The following is a 21174-nucleotide window of genomic DNA, read 5'->3' on the forward strand; positions in this document are numbered from 1 at the left end:
GTTGCATGTCTGCATGTTGAACGAGTGGATTACTCAAATCGATAGCGCCAACCAAACAAACTTTTTGGGATATAGAGAAGGATTTTATCTAACAAAATGACACGACATGTTATAGCTGGGACCCTTTGGATGACAAATGAGAGGAAGATTTTCAGAAAGTAAGTGAATATTTAATAGCTATTTGTGAATTTATGAAACCTGTGCCGGTCTAAAAATATTTTGATGTGTGGCGCCGTCCTCACAATCGCATGGCATGCTTTCACTGTAATAGCCACTGTAAATCAGACAGTGCAGTTATATTAACAAGAATTTAAGCTTTCAGCCGATATAAAACACTTATATGTACCTAAATGTTTAATATCCATAATTTTTGTGATTATTTATTTGAATTGCGCGCCCTCCAGTTTCACCTGAAGTTGTCCTGCTAACGGGACGCCTAGCCCTATTAAGCAGGAAGCACCAGTGACTCGGTCTATAAAAACGTGGTGAGAGGAAGCAGATGCTAAACTACAGGACTGTTATGCTAGCACAAACTGGAATATGTTCCGGGATTCTTCCGATGACATCACATCAGTCACTGGCTTTATCAGTGCATCGAAGACGTCGTTTCCACAGCGACTGTACGTGCATACCCCAACCAGAAGCCACAGGCAACATTTGCACTGAGCTAAAGGGTAGAGCTGCCGCTTTCAGAGAGCAGGACTCTAACCTGGAAGCTTATAACAAATCCCGTTATGCCCTCCGACGAACTATTAAACAGGCAAAGCATCAATACAGGACTAAGATCGAACCCTAGACCCACTACAATTTGCATACCGCAACAACAGATCCACAGATGATGCAATCTCTATTGCACTCCACACTGCCCTTTCACACCTGAACAAAAGGAACAACTATGTGAGAATGGTATTCATTGACTACATCTCAGCATTCAACACCATAGCTCCCTCAAAGCTCATCATTAAGCTAAGGACTCTGGGACTAAACACCTCCCTCGGCAACTGGATCTTGGACTTCCTGACGGGCCGCCTCCAGGTGGTAAGAGCAGGTAACAATACATCCGCCACGCTGATCCTCAACACGGGGGCCCCTCAGGGGTGCGTGCTCAGTACCCTCCTGTACTCCCTGTTCACTCATGACTGCACGGCCAGGCACGACTCCAACACCATCATTTAGTTTGCTGATGACACAACAGTGGTAGGCCTGATCACAGACAATGATGAGACAGCCTATAGGGAGGAGGTCAGAGACCTGACCGTGTGGTGCAAGGACAACAACCTCTCCCTCAACGTGAACAAGATAAAGGAGATGATTGTGGACTACAGGAAAAGGAGGACCGAGCACGCCCCCATTCTTATCGACGGGGCTGTAGTGGAGCATGTTGAGAGATTCAAGTTCCTTGGTGTCCACATCACCAACAAACTAACATGGTCCAAGCACACTAAGACAGTCGTGAAGAGGGCACGAGAAAACCTATTCCCCCTCAGGAGACTGAAAAGATTTGGTCCTCAGATCCTCAAAAGGTTCTACAGCTGCACCGTCGAGAGCATCCTGATGGGTTGCAACACTGCCTGATATTGCATCTGCTCGGGCCTCAGACCGCAAGGCACTACAGAGGGTAGTGCGTACGGCCCAGTACATCACCGGGGCCAAGCTTCTTGCCATCCAGGACCTCTATACCAGGCGGTGTCAGAGGAAGCCCCTAAAAATTGTCAAAGACTCCAGCCACCCTAGTCATAGACTGTTCTCTCTGCTACCGCACGGCAAGCGGAACCGGAGCACCAAGTCTAGGTCCAAGAGGCTCCTAAATAGCTTCTACCCCCAAGCCATAAGACTCTTGAACAGCTAATCAAATGGCTCCCCAGACTATTTGCATAGCCCCCCGCCCTCCCCTCTGGAACGCTGCTGCTGCTCTCTGTTATTATCTATGCATAGTCACTTTAATAACTCTAACTACATGTACATATTACCTCAATTACCTCCACACCGGTGCCCCCGCACATTGACTCTGTACCGGTACCCCCTTATTTACTGCTGCTCTTTAATAATTTGTTATTCTTATCGCTTACTTTTTGTTTTTGTTTTCTTAAAACTGCATTGTTGGTGAAGGGCTTGTAAGTAAGCATTTCACTGTGAGGTCTACACCTGTTGTATTCGGTGCATGTGACAAATGAAATTTGATTTGATTTCTCATATAAAGTTAGGATTCATGTGATACCCTGTAAGAGCTTTTGTGCACAAACGCCTTCAGTGTCATGAATGTAAAATATTTGGTCATGTGTCAAGTGTGCAGAAGGGAAGATCGTATGCCAGATTAAGGGAAATGCTGCAACTGTGGAGGTGAACATGCGCCTAAATTCTTGGAGTGCGCTGTTGAAGGGTGAAGGAGAATAAGTTGGCACGGGTAAGGAGTGTCCAGCGTGTCCCCTATCTGGAGGCGGTTAGAAAGTTGTAAGGAACGAGTGGCGGGGAAGAAGCAATGGTAGTAGAGCCACCACGACCAGTGAAGGTTTCTCCTCAACCGAGCGATAGTGAAATTCTACATGTTAAAATGGTGGACTTTGTATTATTTATTGCAATCGTCATGAACTGTACAGCACAAGCAGAGAAGAGGTCTAACAAAATTGGAATGATTGTGAATGCCACTGAACGTTTTTTGGTTCTTCATGGTTTCACAGACGAGGCCGTGCAAGAAATTCTGTTGGTGAATGTAGCCCCATCACAGGCCCCTGAGCCTGTGTAGGGATGTATTTTGGAGTGGACAATTTTTTTTTTAGTTGACGTGTTTTATTTTGTGTGATGTTGTGTTCCCCCTTTAACATAATTGTTTTGGTTGTTTCTTATTCTACACGCCGTCCAGCTGGTGGCGGTAATGCACCAATAACATTGGATGCCAACCACCGTTAAACCCCATCGAATAAAAATAGGAATTTGTCAATGGTATTAAATTCATTCTAACCTCGCAGCGGTGGTTCACCGCCACCTCCTCTCAAGAAACCGGTGTCGCTGACGTAGTGCCCTGTCTAGAACCCGGATGGAGCAGCCATTGGGGGAAGTGTACAGGGCCTGTCGCTAACTGAGGAGGGATCTCTGGAGTGAAACAAAAAAAAGACGCTAAAGATTCAACCGTGGACAAGTATTGTACCGGATCCAATAACAACATTCTGTGGAGATCTGGAAATAATATCCGGACTTGTTTACCTTTGGACATTCGGACCCTATAAGACTGAGACTTGAACTGTGGAAGTTGAACTGGGGATAGCTAACTACATGTAGCGGAAAAACACTTTAGCTAACGTTAACTGAGCTGAGAACAATCGAAACCCGGGGCCCCAGATACATTATAGTGACCAGCTAGGCTCCGTGCGAATCCAGGGACTTACTTGATGAATTATGTCCGCCACAAGCATTGACCCTCAGGTAGGCATGACGATGTATCTCGCCCGGCGGTAGCTAGCTAATCTGTTAACTAACGTTAACTAGCTAACATTGGCTAACTATTTACGTTTCAGACTTATTTCACGTCTAACGTTAAACTAGCCAACGCTTTGAATTTTGACGGGTAGTTTGTTGTCAAGCAAGCCAAGTTGCATAGGTTGATACATTGTATTTGAGGGAAAACAAGCTATTTGCTAGTGAACATTAGCTTGCTAGCTAACTTGTTAAGAAATCCGGTGTTTAACGTTAACTAACCTTATAAAGTCAAATGTAAATGGGTCATTGGTTAACATTTGAAGTTGGCTAAATATGTAACGAGCCATATCTAGCTAGGAAGCTAGCCATCTTGCAACGTTTACGTTGCTTGATCGTAACTACCGCTGGCTAGTTAGTCATATTAGGCTATGCGTTTAGCCGGAAAGCTAACCAGCAGATGGGATTCTCCCACAGTGTTACATAGCCACAACTTTTAACTAGCTAATGTTAGCCTTATCATGGCTAGCTAACTGGTCAGCTAACGTTAGTTAAGTTAGCATATCAGTTGGCTAATTAGTTATCTAGTCCTTGTTTGGTGAAGCTCCCTTTGAAAGCCTAACATGTATGTTTGTTTCCCCCGGGCATGATGCAGAGATCAAAGGGACAAGCATCTAAAGGTAAGAATCATTGCATTTCACACAGGCCTATTTGATTGAAAAGCCTATCTCTAACCTGAATTAAAAACAGCCATGTAGATAATCTTAGAAAAAAAGATTCTACCTAGAACCTAAAAGGCTTCTTCGGCTGTTCCTGCGGGGAACGCTTTAAAGAATCCCTTTGGGTTCCATATAGAATCTCTTTGGGTCCATTTAGAACACTTTCCTCAGAGGGTTCTCCCACAAACACAGCCTAAAATAAGGGCTTCCAAGTGGTGCAACGGTCTAAGGCACTGCATCTCAGTGCTAGAGGCATCACTACAGACCCTGGTTTGAATCCAGGCTGTACCACAACCGGCCGTGATTGGGAGTCCCATAGGGCGGCAATTGGCCCATCGTCGTTAGTGTTTGGCCGGGGTAGGCCGTCATTGTAAATAATAATTTGTTCTTAACTGACTTGCCTAGTTAAATAAAAAATAAGGTGACAGATGATCTTTAGTCAACTGCACCAAGTTACAGATTTCCCCCTACATGAAATGTATCTGATCTAGACAGTGTAGGGCGCGATCTAGAGATGCACAACACAACCAAAAGTATGTGGACAGCTGCTCGTCGCACATTTCCTTTCAAAATCATTGCAATTAATATGTTGGTCCCCTTTGCTACTATAACAGCCTTCACTCTTCTGGGAAGGCTTTCCACTAGATGTTGAAACATTGCTGCTGGGACTTGCTTCCATTCAGCCACAATAGGTCGGGCACTGATGTTGGGGGATTAGGCCTGGCTCGTAATCAGCATTCCAATTCATCCCAAAGGTGTTCGAAAGGGTTGAGGGCAGGGCTCTGTGCAGGCCAGTCAAGTTCTTCCACACTGATCTAGACAAACCTTTTCTGTATGGACCTCGCTTTGTACACGGGGGCATTGTCATGCTGAAACAGGAAAATACCTTCCCCAAACTGTTGCCAGAAAGTTTGAAGCACAGAATCATCTAGAATGGCAGTGTATGCTGTAGCATTAAAATGTCCCTTTCACAGGAACTAAGGGGCCTAGCCCGAACCATGAAAACAGCCCCAGACCATTATTCCTCCTTCACCAAACTTTACAGTTGGCACTGTGCATTGGGACAGGTAGCGTTCTCCTGGCATCCGCCAACCCAGATTCGTCTGTTGGACTGGCAGATGGTGAGGCGTGACTCATCACTCCACATACTTATGTCTATATACAGTGGGGAGAACAAGTATTTGATACACTGACAATTTTGCAGGTTTTCCTACTTACAAAGCATGTAGAGGTCTGTAATTTTTATCATAGGTACACTTCAACTGTGAGAGAAGGAATCTAAAACAAAAATCCAGAAAATCACATTGTATGATTTTTAAGTAATTAATTTGCATTTTATTGCATGACATAAGTATTTGATACATCAGAAAAGCAGAACTGAATATTTGGTACAGAAACCTTAGTTTGCAATTACAGAGATCATACGTTTCCTGTAGTTCTTGACCAGGTTTGCACACACTGCAGCAGGGATTTTGGCCCACTCCTCCATACAGACCTTCTCCAGATCCTTCAGGTTTCGGGGCTGTCGCTGGGCAATACGGACTTTCGGCTCCCTCCAAAGATTTTCTATTGGGTTCAGGTCTGGAGACTGGCTAGGCCACTCCAGGACCTTGAGATGCTTCTTACGGAGCCACTCCTTAGTTGCCCTGGCTGTGTGTTTCGGGTCGTTGTCATGCTGGAAGACCCAGCCACGACCCATCTTCAATGCTCTTACTGAGGGAAGGAGGTTGTTGGTCAAGATCTCGCGATACATGGCCCCATCCATCCTCCCCTCAATACGGTGCAGTCGTCCTGTCCCCTTTGCAGAAAAGCATCCCCAAAGAATGATGTTTCCACCTCCATGCTTCACGGTTGGGATGGTGTTCTTGGGGTTGTACTCATCCTTCTATTCCTCCAAACACGGCGAGTGGAGTTTAGAGCAAAAAGCTCTATTTTTGTCTCATCAGACCACATGACCTTCTCCCATTCCTCCTCTGGATCATCCAGATGGTCATTGGCAAACTTCAGACGGGCCTGGACATGCGCTGGCTTGAGCAGGGGGACCTTGCGTGCGCTGCAGGATTTTAATCCATGACGGCGTAGTGTGTTACTAATGGTTTTCTTTGAGACTGTGGTCCCAGCTCTCTTCAGGTCATTGACCAGGTCCTTCCGTGTAGTTCTGGGCTGATCCCTCACATTCCTCATGATCATTGATGCCCCACGAGGTGAGATCTTGCATGGAGCTCCAGACCGAGGGTGATTGACCGTCATCTTGAACTTCTTCCATTTTCTAATAATTGTGCCAACAGTTGTTGCCTTCTCACCAAGCTGCTTGGCTATTGTCCTGTAGCCCATCCCAGCCTTGTACAGGTCTACAATTTATCCCTGATGTCCTTACACAGCTCTCTGGTCTTGGCCATTGTGGAGAGGTTGGAGTCTGTTTGATTGAGTGTGTGGACAGGTGTCTTTTATACAGGTAACGAGTTCAAACAGGTGCAGTTAATACAGGTAATGAGTGGAGAACAGGAGGGCTTCTTAAAGAAAAACTAACAGGTCTGTGAGAGCCGGAATTCTTACTGGTTGGTAGGTGATCAAATACTTATGTCATGCAATAAAATGCAAATTAATTACTTAAAAATCATACAATGTGATTTTCTGGATTTTTGTTTTAGATTCCGTCTCTCACAGTTGAAGTGTACCTATGATAAAAATGACAGACCTCTACATGCTTTGTAAGTAGGAAAACCTGCAAAATCGGCAGTGTATCAAATACTTGTTCTCCCCACTGTACATACTTTTTTTAAAGAGTATACCTTTATTATTATTCCCTGCAAACCCTACCACCGATCCCCCAATTGGAGTAAACTGATAAACATTTCTGTTTTTACCTTCAATTTATACATCTTATACACATTTACAGACACAGTCTACTTTATAATAGTTCTCTCTTGTTTGTTCTTAGTCCTTCCTCTATTTTAGATTCCTTCTCTCACAGTTGAAGTGTACCTATGATAAAAATTACAGACCTCTACATGCTTTGTAAGTAGGAAAACCTGCAAAATCGGCAGTGTATCAAATACTTGTTCTCCCCACTGTATAGTGTAGTTTGGCTAGTCTAGTACCTTTTGCATGTCAGTTAGCTAAATAAAGGATAGTCAAAAACCTAGTTTGCATCATTTGTTTGGTCTGAGTTAGTGAAAAAAATTCAATACCCTCTGGATGAGTTGACTTTAACATGGACACTTAAACAGGAGAGATTTATGCAGAACATATCCCCCCACACACACACACATTTAGTGACTCACTGATTATTCACTGCTGTGACGTTGACGGGTGTTGATTATGTTGTTGTGACTAGCCTTTAATTGTGTGTTAGACATTGAGAGGCTGGCAGAACAGGCAGGTAGTGACACACAGCACGGGCCTTGAGGTCACAGCCTGATTCACTTCCAGGTTACTACTTGTTTCTCAGCAAGGGCCAGAGAGGTGTCCTACGAAGCAGGTTTGAGGAGTTAGCGAGGTAACTTAGGTCTAGTGAGTTCAGCTCGGATATTCAGTCATATGAATGTGGCTCACTTTCTAGCTAGAGCCATTTCTATGGCAACGAATCCTTCAGAACTATCCTGCTCCAGTGCGGACTAACTCGAGGCTAACTCCCCTGAATGAAATGACTGTGCTGCAGGTTGAGGACCAGTGAAATCAGATTCCTTCCCTCTAGCAAAGATTGAGTTATCATCCCCTTCATTTGAGGAAGACGACTGATTAAATATTTAATGAAATGTTTTTGTGGGGAAAAATAGTGATGTGAAAATATTACACATTTAGTAATTACAATGCATTTTAAACTTCATGCAATGTATGTCGGGGTGGGGAAAGTTGCTTGTGCATTGATAAGCACACCAAAGACGGCATTACCAATAAGTAACAACATAAAGACATCACTTCTAAAATCCTATTCCGCGGGAGCTGGCGTAGCATGCATGCTTATCCCCCTGGTGTCTGAGCTGAGTGACAGTGTTAAGAAAGGCTGGCTTGACCACTAAGCAGACTTCAAAATGCCCTTCACCTAACTGACGGTGCAGTGCCACACACCTGTTATTGTTGAGAAAGGAACCCCTGCTCACTCTTTCTGTCCAAAATTCTAACTCCTGTGTGTTGTCGTTTCAGTGCAAAACGGTTCACTGCATCAGAAGGAGACTGTCCACGACAATGACTTTGAGCCGTACCTCACTGGCCAATCAACCCAGGTGCGTGACTGGCCGCAGGTGATAATGCTGACCAGTCTTTTGTGGGATAATGTTTCCAGTTTCTTATTATTCAATATCTGCACGGCATTTTTGTGACTTTGAATTTACGTGCCGGTGTTTTGTGTCGAAGCTGCAGTTGGTAAGAGTTAAGTTACTCTCCATTTATATACATCGTTTTCAGTGACGGGTTGGTCTTTTATTTAAGGTCTTAAATCAAGGTTTCACATTTCCCTAGCGTAGGCTAGGCCCCTCAAATTCAAATCTGGACCTCAATGCGGTTTTGACTGGATTGGATGCCACTAATGTCAAAAGTGACTTTTCGTTGCATGTTAGGAAAACTTACGCAGCAGGTTAGGAGAATTAGGTTAAGGTTAGGAAAATGATTAGGGAAAATGCACATTCTCCCCCACCTGACTCGAACGTGCAACTTTTGATCTCTCTTTGACCGTAGCTGCATCCCTTCTAGAAATGACCCTTCGAAGCCATATCCTGTGCTTTTTAAAATCCTTTCCTTCTAATCAGGGACTGATTCAGACCTGGGAGACAAGGCATTTATTATCAGGTAAAAACAGAGAGGAAGAGGTGACGAGTGATAACAGGTCCAGAAATATTTTCTCCAGTAGGTGGCCTTTTGTTCACCAAGCGATGAGTTTTTGTATGGAGGTCAGTGTTGAATGGGTTATATGATCGAATCATGGTTTTGTAATGATTAGGTTGTTACGAGTGTACTGGTATAAGTAGGACACGTGACATCCTGTCAACTTTGAGAGAAAAACACTTTGTATCAGTGTCATCACTAGTTACCACAGCCACAAAGTCGTTAATCCTGACTATTTCTACAATTTCTCTTAAAATGTGATTTCAATCCCAACCTGAACCACACTGCTAACCTTATGTCTAACCTTAAGTTATTAAGGTTAATTTTTGTTTTCATACATTTTTACTGTATAGCCTATTTTTACTTTGTGGCTGTGTTAACTAATGGAAACGGTTGCCTGTTCTTGACACACACTAATCTGCCATCTCATTGGCTGGAATGGTCCCATCTGATCTTGCCTCCTCCTGACTGCCATCCATTTTTGAAGAACTTTCTTTTCATTGTTAGAGCGGCCACTAAAGTATCTGGTCAAGATGCATAATGAATCATCTCTGGTAGAAACCATCAGTACTCCGGACCTCGTAGGGTAAGATTTGAACACCCCTGAGCTAGTTTAGTTTAGTAGGATCCCCATTAGCTACTGCACATGCAGCAGCTACTCTTCCTGGTGTCCGCATGAAATATACAAATGCATGACAAAGTACAGAAAAGTTATAAACAAGAACAACATTAGATATTACTTTAAATTCACAATGTTTATTTTTTTCTTAAAAATAAGAGTGGTATATTGGAAAGACATCAAGAGACAACAAAAATACTATTTACACACTTCATATAGATTATAATTTTTTTAAATATACAGTGCAGTTAAATGAGATGTTTAGAAAAAGGAGAGGTGCTGTGATACAATATATTTTTTTGTAACAGTTTTTGTATTTTTTTTATGCGTTTTCCTGAGTAACCTCTGGTGGCAGACCATTCCATGATGACATGGTTCTTTCTATGCATAACTGAGCGATGCATTAAATGTGTTTCTGGTTTGGGTGAAGTGGCGTGTCTGGTGGCTTATGTACAGTGTCTTCAGAAAGTACCACTCCTTGACTTTTTCCACATCTGTTTGTGTTGCAGCCTGAATTTAAAATGGATTACATTTAGATTTTTTTTGTCACTGGCCTAAACACAGTACCCCATAATGTCAAAGTGGATATTTTTTTTGTTGTACTTTAGAATTATTTTCTCAAATGTAATAAAAAATGTCTTGATTCTAAGTATTCAACCCCTTTCTTATGTCAAGCCTAAATAAGTTCAGGAGTAGAAATGTCCTTCAGTCACATAAGTTGCATTTACTCACTTTGTGCAATAATAGTGTTTAACAGGATTTTTGAATGACTACCTCATCTCTGTACCCCCACACCTACAATTATCTGTAAGGCCCCTCAGTCAAGCAATGAATTTCAAACAGTTTCAACCACAAAGACCAGGGAGGTTTTCCAAGGCATCACAAAGAAGGGTACCTATTGGTAGTGAAGTTATTAATTACACTTTGTGTGGTGTATCAATACAGCCAGTCACTACAAAGATACAGGCGTCCTTCCTAACTCAGTTGACGGAAAGGAAGAAAACCGCTCAGGGATTTCACCATGAGGCTAATGGTGACTTTAAAACAGTTACAGAGTGTAATGGCTGTGATAGGAGAAACCTGAGGATGGATCAACGACATTGTAGTTACTCAGAGTAAAAGAAGGAAGCCTATAGAGAATAAAAATAAAAAAAACGTGTCCTGTTTGTAACAAAGCGTTAAAGTAATACTGCAAAAAATGTGGCAGAGCAAAATGTTTTGTCCTGAACACAAATTTGGGGCAAATCCAATAAAACACATTAGCGAGTACAACTCTCCATATTTTCAAGCATAGTGGTGGCTGCATCATGCTATGGGTATGCTTGTAATTGTTAAGGACTGGGTCGTTTTTCAGGATAAAGAAGAAATGGGATAGAGCTACGGACAGGCAAAATTCTTGAGGAAAACCTGGTTCATTCTGCTTTCCACTAGACACTGGGAGATGAATTCACCTTTCAGCAGGACAATAACCTACAACACAACGCCAAATATACACTGGAGTTGCTTACCAAGATGACAGTAATTGTTCCTGAGTGGCCGAGTTGACTTAAATCTGCATGAAAATCTATGGCAAGACTTAAATGGTTGTCTAGCAATGATTAACAACCAATTTGACAGAGCTTGAATAATTTTTTAAAGAATAGTGGGCAAATATTGTATAATCCAGGTATGCAAAGCTGTTTAGAGACTTAACTCAGACTCAGCTGTAATCACTGCCAAAGGTGACTGTAACGTGTGTTGACTCAGTGGTGTGAATACTTATGTAAATGATATAACATTTTTGTCATGGGGTGTTGTGTGTGTATATTGATTAGGAAAATGTATTTAATCCATTTAGAATAAGGCTGTAACGTAACAAAGTGGAAAAAGTGAAGGGGTCTGAATACGTTCCCGAATGCTCTGTATATGGTTGAGATCATTATTTTAATCCATTTAGAATAAGACGTAACAAAGTGGAATAAGTCAAGAGGTGTGAATACTTTCTGAAGACACGGTATATTATTCACCACCTGAGGAAGTGGGAACTCTAAATATGATACTATCTGAAGGCACGGTATGTTATTCACCACCTGAGGAAGTGGGAACTCTAAATATGATACTATCTGAAGGCACGGTATATTATTCACCACCTGAGGAAGTGGGAACTCTAAATATGATACTATCTGAAGGCACGGTATATTACTCACCACCCGAGGAAGTGGGAACTCTAAATATGATATTGTTGCTATATAGCCATGTAGGCTAATTGATGAATCAATCAGTAAATGTATGCTAATGTCCTAAACCTTTCCAGAACTAGGGGTAGGCTACTTATTGTAGGCCTATTCACTGCAAATGGCTCGCTGTGCTCCGAGAGCGTATCAAAACCATACTACAGCCTACTCCGGTTGTAAAGTCGTGGCATGAACTCAATATTAAGAGATGCAAAATAAATTACTCACACAAAGCTGTGACACTCCTCTCTGTAAGTACAACAGCAGTAATAGATGTAAAAAATAAAATAAAAAAATCCCGCAATTGCTTTTTTGAGCAACGGTCATATGCTCGTGCTTCTCGGAATATATCTCTCCATCTTCCGTGTGCACAGTGGGGAGAGGGAGTGAGAGTGGCTCTCTCACACAGCATCTGATAGCGAAACCGGGACATGCGAATACTTTCATAACAGGGATCAACGTAATGCATAGGCTATTTCTGTGGACCAAATAATGGTTTTAGAACAATCTACAGGAACGTACCACATACGCAAAATGACGACATGCGCAAAATACTTCTACAACAGAAAGACAATATAGGTGTCTGTAATGTTTCGTTTTATCGCCCCAGCTCCAGCCTAGGCCTTCATTTTACAGTTGGTTTTCACAGTGGAGTGGAGATTCTAGGTGGATATTTATAGTAGAAGAAAGCTCAGTATCAAGTATTGCATATTATGATGACGTAGGGCTGGGCGACATGACCAAAATATCCTATCACGGTATTTTTACAAAATTGGACGGTAATGACAGTATTTTATGTTTTTGAATAATACAATTACACGTTTGCTTTATGAGTAGTGTGTGTGACCATTGGGTGGCAACACATATATTCTAAATTATTTCAATGGGTCTTCATTCTGATTGTTTTATACAGTTCAACTTCAACCTAAAATAATTTCCTGCATTTCCTGCACTCATTTGAGATCATTTCCACACTGCCACGATATGGGCAAAAATACTAGGCCTTATTTTTAACCAAATGTGGCAATTGCAATTTGACTTGTGATTCATAGCAAAACACTTGGGTGACCTGTTGGAATCATGGAAATATAACGTTTATTATAATTCTATAGTTAGAATATAATAGTGGACACATTGAACACAGTGTTGTTTGGCATGACAATGAATGAAAATGCCGGGGAGGACTTATTGTGACAGGGTAGGAACCAAAGTGTTGGCAAGGGTTTCCTAGGGGACCCTATAATCTTTCAGCTGTACCTGCGCCATAACTCCTGTATTTTTCATCCTATAACTTGTTCTATATCTTTTGAAATGTTGAGCCAACATGTTTTCATCACTTTTATTTCAATAACTGATCAAAACTCATTTTCTCCTGCTCTCTCTTGTCTCTCTGCAGCAGACATATAGTGAGCAGTATGTGTGGAACATCAAATCGCAATAAAATCACAGTATAGAATCGCAGTACATATAGAACGTGCACCTAAGCATCGTAATGATATTGTATCGTGAGCTCCCTGACAATTCCCAGACCTATATTTGTTCTCCATTTACTAGCCGAGTGTTTTGTGAACTGCTGTTTATTAGTGTTGCACAATGTTAAGCAAACACCAAAAGACAAAATGAAACATATTTTTACATCACTGTCCTAGATTATTGATGTCGTTGTTCTACCTCCACAGAGCAACAGCTACCAGTCCATGACTGACCCCTACCTGTCCAGCTACTACGCCCCCTCCATCGGCTTCCCCTACCCCCTCAACGAGGCCCCTTGGTCCACCGGCGGAGACCCCCCCATCCCTTACCTCACCCCCTACGGACCCTTGAGCAATGGAGACCACCACTTTATGCCCGACACCATGTTTGGCCAGCCTGGAGGGCTTGGGAACAGTATTTACCCCCATCGTTTTAACTTTTTCCCTGAGAACCCGACCTTCTCCACCTGGGGCACCAGTGGCTCCCAGGGCCAGCAGACTCAGAGCTCATACGGGGGTAGCTATAGCTACCCTCCCAGCTCCCTGGGGGGCACCCTGGTGCCTGACAGCCAGACAGGCTTCCACAGCGACACCATCAACAAGGCCCCAGGCATGAACAGCCTGGAGCAGGGCATGGTGGGCCTAAAAATCGGTGGTGACATCACAGGCCAGGGGTCAGGGGTCAAGGCTGTGGGCTCTGTGATTGGTGGACCGGTGGCGCAGGGGAACGGGGGTACGCCCATCGGTATGCCCCTGCCCAAGCCCACCTCATGGGCGGCCATTGCCAGTAAGCCGGCCAAGCCCCAGCAGCTGAAGGCCAAGATGAAACCAGGCATGTCCAGCCCTGGGGGAGCCCTGCCCCCTCCGCCCATCAAACACAACATGGACATCGGCACCTGGGACAACAAGGGGCCTGTGAATAAAGTGGCCCAAGCCCCCATGCAGCAGGCTATGAGCATGCCACTTGGTCACCCCATGCAGCCCCCTCCCCAGTCCCTGGTGCAGCAGCAGATCCAGCCCATGGCCTTACAGCACCAGCACCAGCCCCCTCAACCCTACCAGAACCAAACCCCACCACCCCAGACCCGCTGGGTTGCCCCGCGCAACCGTAACTTCGGCTACGGGCAGGTAGGGGCCGGAATGGATGGTGGCAGTATGATTGCCGTAGTTGGCGGGGGTAACGGTGCCCCCCTCGGTCCTGCCAGTATGGTACCCGGTGGAGCAGAGAACCACCCGGTGCTGGAGAAGCTGCGTGCGGCTCACAGCTACAACCCCAGGGAGTTTGAGTGGAACCTGAAGAACGGCCGCGTGTTCATCATCAAGAGCTACTCTGAGGACGACATCCACCGCTCCATCAAGTACTCCATCTGGTGCAGCACCGAGCACGGCAACAAGCGCCTGGACGGGGCCTTCCGCGGCCTCAACTTCAAGGGACCCGTCTACCTGTTGTTCAGCGTCAACGGCAGTGGCCACTTCTGCGGCGTGGCAGAGATGCGCTCTCCCGTGGACTACGGCACTAGCGCTGGCGTGTGGGCGCAGGACAAGTGGAAGGGTAAGTTTGATGTGGACTGGCTGTTTGTGAAGGACGTGCCCAATAGCCAGCTGCGCCACATCCGCCTGGAGAACAACGACAACAAGCCGGTGACCAACTCCCGGGACACCCAGGAAGTGCCTCTGGAGAAGGCCAAGCAGGTGCTGAAGATCATCAAGGGTTACAAGCACACCACCTCCATCTTCGATGACTTCTCCCACTATGAGAAGAGGCAGGAGGAGGAGGAGGAGGTGCGCAAGGTAGGTTAGATACGCTGGTCTGGTTAAATCCAGTCCATCCACTCCTAGGCTTTATGGATGCTAAACAACCTCCCATGAAGTTATATTGATATTTACCTGTTTCAAATGCTGTCCTTTGTTGTTGGTAAAAGTCGTTTGTCATCATCTTGGCGGATATGAAAATGGTATGCTTATCATGATCAGTTTCGAGCCTCTCATATCCCTTCAATAGATGTCCATAAGAAGTTGCTTTATTCAACTGTGTGCTTGACTGCCACCTCTTCTTCTCTCCCTCTACTCCTGCTGTCAGGTCTTTGAGCCACCTGCACCCATCCAGAACCGGTCTCGACTGGATCAGGTACCTGTCTCTTAACTGGAATCCATTTTGGTGACTGTTGTGGTTTAGATTTATTTAACGGAGTGTTATTTAATGGGGACTTCTTGAATGTTATTCATGTCCTTCTCTTGTTTCCCCACAGGAGTGCCAAAACAGGAGTAAACAACAGTAGAAGACATTTATCCTTGGCTTGATCCACATTTACACTAGGACTTTTGATTTCAAAGACAGAAGAATTCAGAATTTATTTTGAAAAAATAAGTCATTTTTTAAATATTTAATCCTGGTGAATTTCTGCCACCGCCGTTAAGACTTGCGTTTTGTGCTCCAGGTACCACCCACCACCTCTTGTGCAGGGATAACAAGCTGATTTAATGTATTACCTAGCCACCACCACTGCACTGTTTTAGTTCTGATTGACTTAGATTTTTACGTTCTCTCCGTCATGTACTCTTTCTCGTCAGACTGGGTTGGTTTTGACCTTTCCTGCCCCCTTCCCTCCCTTCTCTTGCTCAAATTGAATCAGGGTTTGACAGCACCAAGGAGAAGAGAATGTCTGCCACTTTATTTCTGTCCAATCAGGAACTGCCATGTCCTGCCCCTGTTTGTCCATTAGGGGGCGGTGTTGCCATGCTTCAGAGGTTTAACTGTGCCAACAGGGTTGGAGGATCCCAAAGGCAACATTTTCGGACTTGGAACTGTGTGCGATTAATAAGACTTCAATGGTTTATCTATTTTTCATTCAAGATCAACAAAGTCTATATTTTTTGGCTTACTATTGACAATTTTCAGTTCAGAAAGCTGCTTTTCTGGAGCCTTAATATGTTATTTTCTAGTTATTGATGACATGTAAAAAGAACTGCTCTTTAATAACTGACAGTGCTGGAGAAATCAGGGATAGTGTGAAGTCACAGACTCTGGACATTTCACAGGAGTAAGTGCAAAGGCCTCTGGGAAGTAAGTAACTGATGTGTGTTCTCCAGGATGACGGAGCTCTCACCATCTGAATCCAAAATTGTACAATTTTACATCCCTCATACCCCTCCACTTTGGTTTGTTTTGATAAATGACGGTTTTGTATGTTTCATCATTGGGAGATTCTGTTCACGTATTCAAGCCAGTCTGAGAGAAATGTAGCATTCACCATTTAAAAAAATATTTTTTAATTATGTGACGTAACTGCTACATATGAATGAATTGTTTGTTGCTCTTTTTGGGAAAATCACTTCGGTTAATTGTCCGTTGGCCATCATTTTGTCTTAATCCTTTGTTTTGTTTGACTTTTTTTGCTTCTCAAAATGTGGTTTTGCTATAAATCCAGGGCTCTACGCTGACTTAAAACATTTTTTTTTACAAGGATCACGTGTGTGCTTTAGTTGAAAAATGTAGGAGCACACAAAGAAATGATTTAGGAGCACAATGAAAAAATGATTGAAATAACAAGCCGTTTTCTTTGTTGTAATGGTGCAAGCATGACTGTCATGAATCTGCGCTCAGTGAGTTCTCCATGGCACCCAGGCGCTGCGGTACAGTGAAGTATCATTGCAACAGCTATCATCTGGGTGGGTTTTCTTTCTAAGTGCACTGGTGCTCCTAAATAACATTTCCAGGTCGCTCAGTAAAATATTTAGGCGGTTGAAATGGTTGCGCTGTCGAGCCCTGAAATCTATCATTTCCTTTGTAATGCTAAGCTTTAACTTAGGAACATATAGTGACGGAGAAAGCCTACAACGTATAACCTGCAAATAATGTAACTGATTTACTATCAAGAGTAAGAAAAAAACAAAAACAAGAACGAAATATGCTTTCTGTGTTTTTCCTTGTTGCCGAAAATGTGTGTGTGCTTTTAGAATGGAGTCATTTGATTAATATATGAAAGAGATTGATTGGGGGTTGAACATTGAAAGTATCTCTCTAATTAATCGCCTACAATGCGTAATCATGCAGGCTGTCAACAGGTTAAAGCTGGAATCTGCATTAGGTGAAACCGCGCCGCATTTGTTTATGAAAGGACTGAAGCATCCAGCAGCACCTTGATAACATATATCATCATAGACCAGACCAGAAGAGTACGTACTATCGCGGGTGCAGTGATGTGCATTGATGTATGAGGGGAAACGAACCGTGTTCATTGTTTTGAAGTAATGTATTTGTTTTAATATCGCAGAAGGAGCTACGGATTCCAACTTTAAATACCATACAATCCTTTGAGTAGTGCTTACTGCTTTTCAATGTTTTCTGTCATTTTATGCCACGTGTCTGTGAACACTTGGACAGGACAGAGTGCTAATGAAAGTAATGACATGGATGTGAATGCTGTCGCTCCACTGTACATGAGCATGAACTCGTCTCTTGTGTTCATGAAGTTGTGTAACTTGCGATGTGCGTGGATCAGTTCCAGACTTGCTGGATGTGTGGTGCTCGATTGTGTCTGTCACCACAGTCCCTTCTCAGATGTTGGTTTTGTCTGTACTCTGTAGCGTAGCTGCCCCTTTACCTGGCCAGTGTAGTGTATAATTCTCGTATGACTGGAGACATGACCTATGACCTTATACAGGGGACACCCTGGGTGCATCTCAATTTAGGGAGAATCTCAATTGCATACTCGTCCTCTTTTTGCCTCTTCAAAACCCGTTGGAGAAGGTCAGAGGGGCGGGACCTATGGCTTTCTCATCCAATGGGTTCTGAGAAGGAGATGACGAGAGGGGACGCTAGGAGTATGCAATTGAGATTCTTCCAGTCTAAAGTGACTTCCTTCCTCTCCTTGATCTGCACTAATGTGAAAACACAGTGTTAAAGCCATATGGGTGGATGCCTTGCATGGTGTTTCAGTCCTCTTTCACACCAGTATAGATAAAGAAGACAAGTGGAGAAAGCTACTTTACCCTATAGACATGCATCACTGTTGCCTTTCTTTTGGTCGAGAAGCATGGAATGGTTGTGATGCCAATTGTTTAGGACTTACACGCACGTGTCAAATGATTTGCTGTAAGAGGGCCATGTTTGTGGTTTTAAAATAAATGATATCTACTACAGAATAATGAAATCAAATCAAAAAATATTCAAAGGAATTATCGTCGTATAGACTTGCAAGTAAACCACTATAGCTATATCAGTGGGAATAACCTGTAAGGTTTTTAAAACCCAATCTTGGTTTATTTTTATTTTTTCCTTTAGAAGAAATCAAGCCTTAATAAAATATTTAGCATCAAGCACTTTGTCTTCATCTCATTACTGTTGACCATTCTGGAGAGAGACTTTCATTTAAAACATGAGTTCATTTATTTTACAGAAAGGGCCTGTCTCCAAGAGCTGTGTTGTATTGAACTGAAATCAACCGGGTGATGATTTTCAACTGGCCATTATAATGACCTAAGTGGCATCCATTGCATTTATTTCAGGCAAGAATTCCCAGTATATTGAGTCATGTTTTTTTTTCTTGTTGGACAACTATGCCATGATCGAGGTGTCTACTTCATAACATTCTGATGCAGAACCATATGAAGACAATTTGACTAGACTAGAATGAGAAAATGTATGCGGAGCAGGGTTGGAAGTCAGTTCCATTTCAATTCCAGTTCATGCAGAAAGTAAACCAAATTCCAAATGTTCCTCATTGAAAAGCATTGAATTGGACATGGATTTGGAATAAAGTGTATTTTCGGAATTGACTGGAAATGAAATAGAACCCCAAACCTGATGCAGAACACGTGGTGGTAAGTAACTCCCTTGTCCGGGACAGTAGGCCTACATTTCCACGGACACTAATGTGCTGTTTTGAATAGATCAGTAGACCTATAAAATAAGTCAGAAAACAGCTCAGGTCAAGCCCAAGTAAATTTTATTGAATGATAAAAGTATATTCACGCAGTGGCGACCTGTCATTCAGGGCCAAAAAAATTGTAAAAATGTTTCGTGGTGGGGCTTGCCTGTTTTGTGTGTTATTTGGCATTAATATGTGTCACACATCAGTTTGTCAACAATGTAAAAAAATATATATAATTGAGTTAATAAAGCTGCATGCAAATATGTTCTCTTTTTGGTTTTCTTGAGTAAGGCAGCCCCAAAATGCAGGTGTTTCAGTCTAGCTCAGTGATTTCTGTGGTGGTGAGGCAAGCCAGCAGAAAATATGGAGCGTTGCGCCGTGATTGGTTCAGTATTCTGTCGCTCATGGGGACACTACGTCACCGCCAAGCGTAGAGCTCTAAAATAAAATTATAGCCCCTTGGGTGCTGCAATAGAGCTACATTAGAAGAGCACATCCAAGAAGGCTCAAGGTCATTGGACACAGATAAAATTACGTCAAATCACGTTATACGTACAGTAGCTTTGATTGGACTGATCATGTCAACATCATACTTTTAAAATCTTAGCTAGCAGTCATCATGAATCAAGTTGACAATCTACTGGCAAATCCTTTTTAATCCTTGTCATGTGAAGAGAAATAATGAAGAGAATTTATAGATAAAACGTATCGGTGGTTAACAGCCATTGGACATAAACATTACACAGCAAGTTGGAAATCGCAAATTCAACAATGAGTGGTTTGGAAGGAATCAGTGGCTAACTGCAAGCATTGTAAAGCATTCACTAGCCTGCTGTTCAGTGGAGTAGGTGTGTGGTCCCAAGTCTGGGTTTAAGGGTCTATTTTCCTAGTTTAAAATTATAAACATGCTGTCAATGAAGCATTATTTATGCTGCGCTCAAAACAACTGTTACCTCGTTACTGCAAAATCTGACTTTAGCGAGTTCAAGACAACTGGGAACTCGGGAAAAATGAGCTAAGACTGGGAAAATACGTTTTGAACTTTCATCCAACTCGGAATTGTAAATCGGGAACTCTAGCGTCTTTCTAGAGCTACGACTTGAAGATCACTGACCTCATCATGATTCAACTTTTTTTTTACTTCCCAGTTGTCTTGAAAGCACCATAAATCCAGAGAATGCCAGACTTTGATGAGAAATTCTGATGACAAAATTTGCCCACGAAGGACTGCCTCGCCACCTTGCTGTTCAAGTGAGCACAGCACAACAAGGTGAGTCCAAAAAATCTCTTGTATGCTACTGCATACATTATGTAATATGCCAGGGAGATGTGTATACTGTAGCTAAGAAAGTAATACTAAGTGTATGTTGTGTAGTAAGCTGTTAGTTGCCCATGTGCCTCACCCTAAAAATGTTGTTAATTTTCACCTCTTAATTTCACCTACTGTTCTGAGCTGATGGTGGACATGTAGCATATAGTCTGGTTTAGAGAAATGTAATAATCTAATATTGTAAGAGCTTTCATTGTCTGCTTATATGCCCCCTTAAATTTATCCTACAGTTCTGACTTGCTGTACAGGGAGAATACTGTAAGAATGGCCCATGTTCTGAATTATGTCACTGTATATTTCAAAAGTGCTGAACAAATAGTTATATTGACTACATCAGTCCTAGCTCGCTCATTACTGTGTTAATCGAAATTACGCCTTGCCTCTAATCCGCTTGTCGTCCACTTATGCCATAGTTTGTACATCTCAATTGTCAGTAGAAACCACATTTGTTTAAGCAAGTCAGCCATATCAGCTATGCTTTTTTAAAAGGTAGTAAATGAGGCTGAATGAACTGTTTCGCTGCCAGACAAGGCTCTGCTTAATAGACAGGTGTAGCAGTGGTACGGTGTTGTGACTGCTGTTGGGACTCTGCAGATTTATGTAGGCCCTAACAGTTTGTGGGAACCGTTTGTCACCGTTATAGTGCAATTAATGTATTGTTTAGTGTTGTGTAGTGGCTTTGCTGGCATGCATCCCAAATTTTTTCGGGGTTG

General features: G+C 42.9%; 1 protein-coding gene across 3 annotated transcripts; it reads left to right on the top strand.

Moving 5' to 3' along the window:
* Nucleotides 1–2941: 2941 nt before the first annotated feature.
* LOC139560355 (YTH domain-containing family protein 1-like) lies at nt 2942–18577 on the top strand. 3 transcript variants are annotated; one of them, XM_071377038.1, is made up of 6 exons: nt 2943–3420; nt 4067–4091; nt 8277–8374; nt 13466–15049; nt 15339–15386; nt 15508–18577. In XM_071377038.1, the coding sequence occupies exons 1-6, from the start codon at nt 3394–3396 to the stop codon at nt 15535–15537; spliced, it is 1812 nt and encodes a 603-aa protein (XP_071233139.1). In that variant the 5' UTR covers nt 2943–3393; the 3' UTR covers nt 15538–18577. The 3 variants fall into 3 exon arrangements, with proteins under 3 accessions (XP_071233141.1, XP_071233139.1, XP_071233140.1); XM_071377039.1 differs by having other exon boundaries at nt 8277–8356; XM_071377040.1 differs by lacking the exon at nt 8277–8374 and having other exon boundaries at nt 2942–3420.
* Nucleotides 18578–21174: the final 2597 nt, after the last annotated feature.

Source organism: Salvelinus alpinus, chromosome 30, assembly GCF_045679555.1.
Source record: "Salvelinus alpinus chromosome 30, SLU_Salpinus.1, whole genome shotgun sequence".
Classification (NCBI taxonomy): domain Eukaryota; kingdom Metazoa; phylum Chordata; class Actinopteri; order Salmoniformes; family Salmonidae; genus Salvelinus; species Salvelinus alpinus.

What these genes read in the sequence shown, in the direction of transcription:
- LOC139560355 (XM_071377038.1), top strand. Translation starts at nt 3,394, where the DNA reads ATGTCCGCCACAAGCATTGACCCTCAG. An exon ending in AGGTGCGTGACTGGCCGCAG is followed by an intron (nt 8,375 to 13,465) that starts GTGATAATGCTG and finishes CTACCTCCACAG; the next exon opens with AGCAACAGCTACCAGTCCAT. An exon ending in AGGAGGAGGAGGTGCGCAAG is followed by an intron (nt 15,050 to 15,338) that starts GTAGGTTAGATA and finishes TCCTGCTGTCAG; the next exon opens with GTCTTTGAGCCACCTGCACC.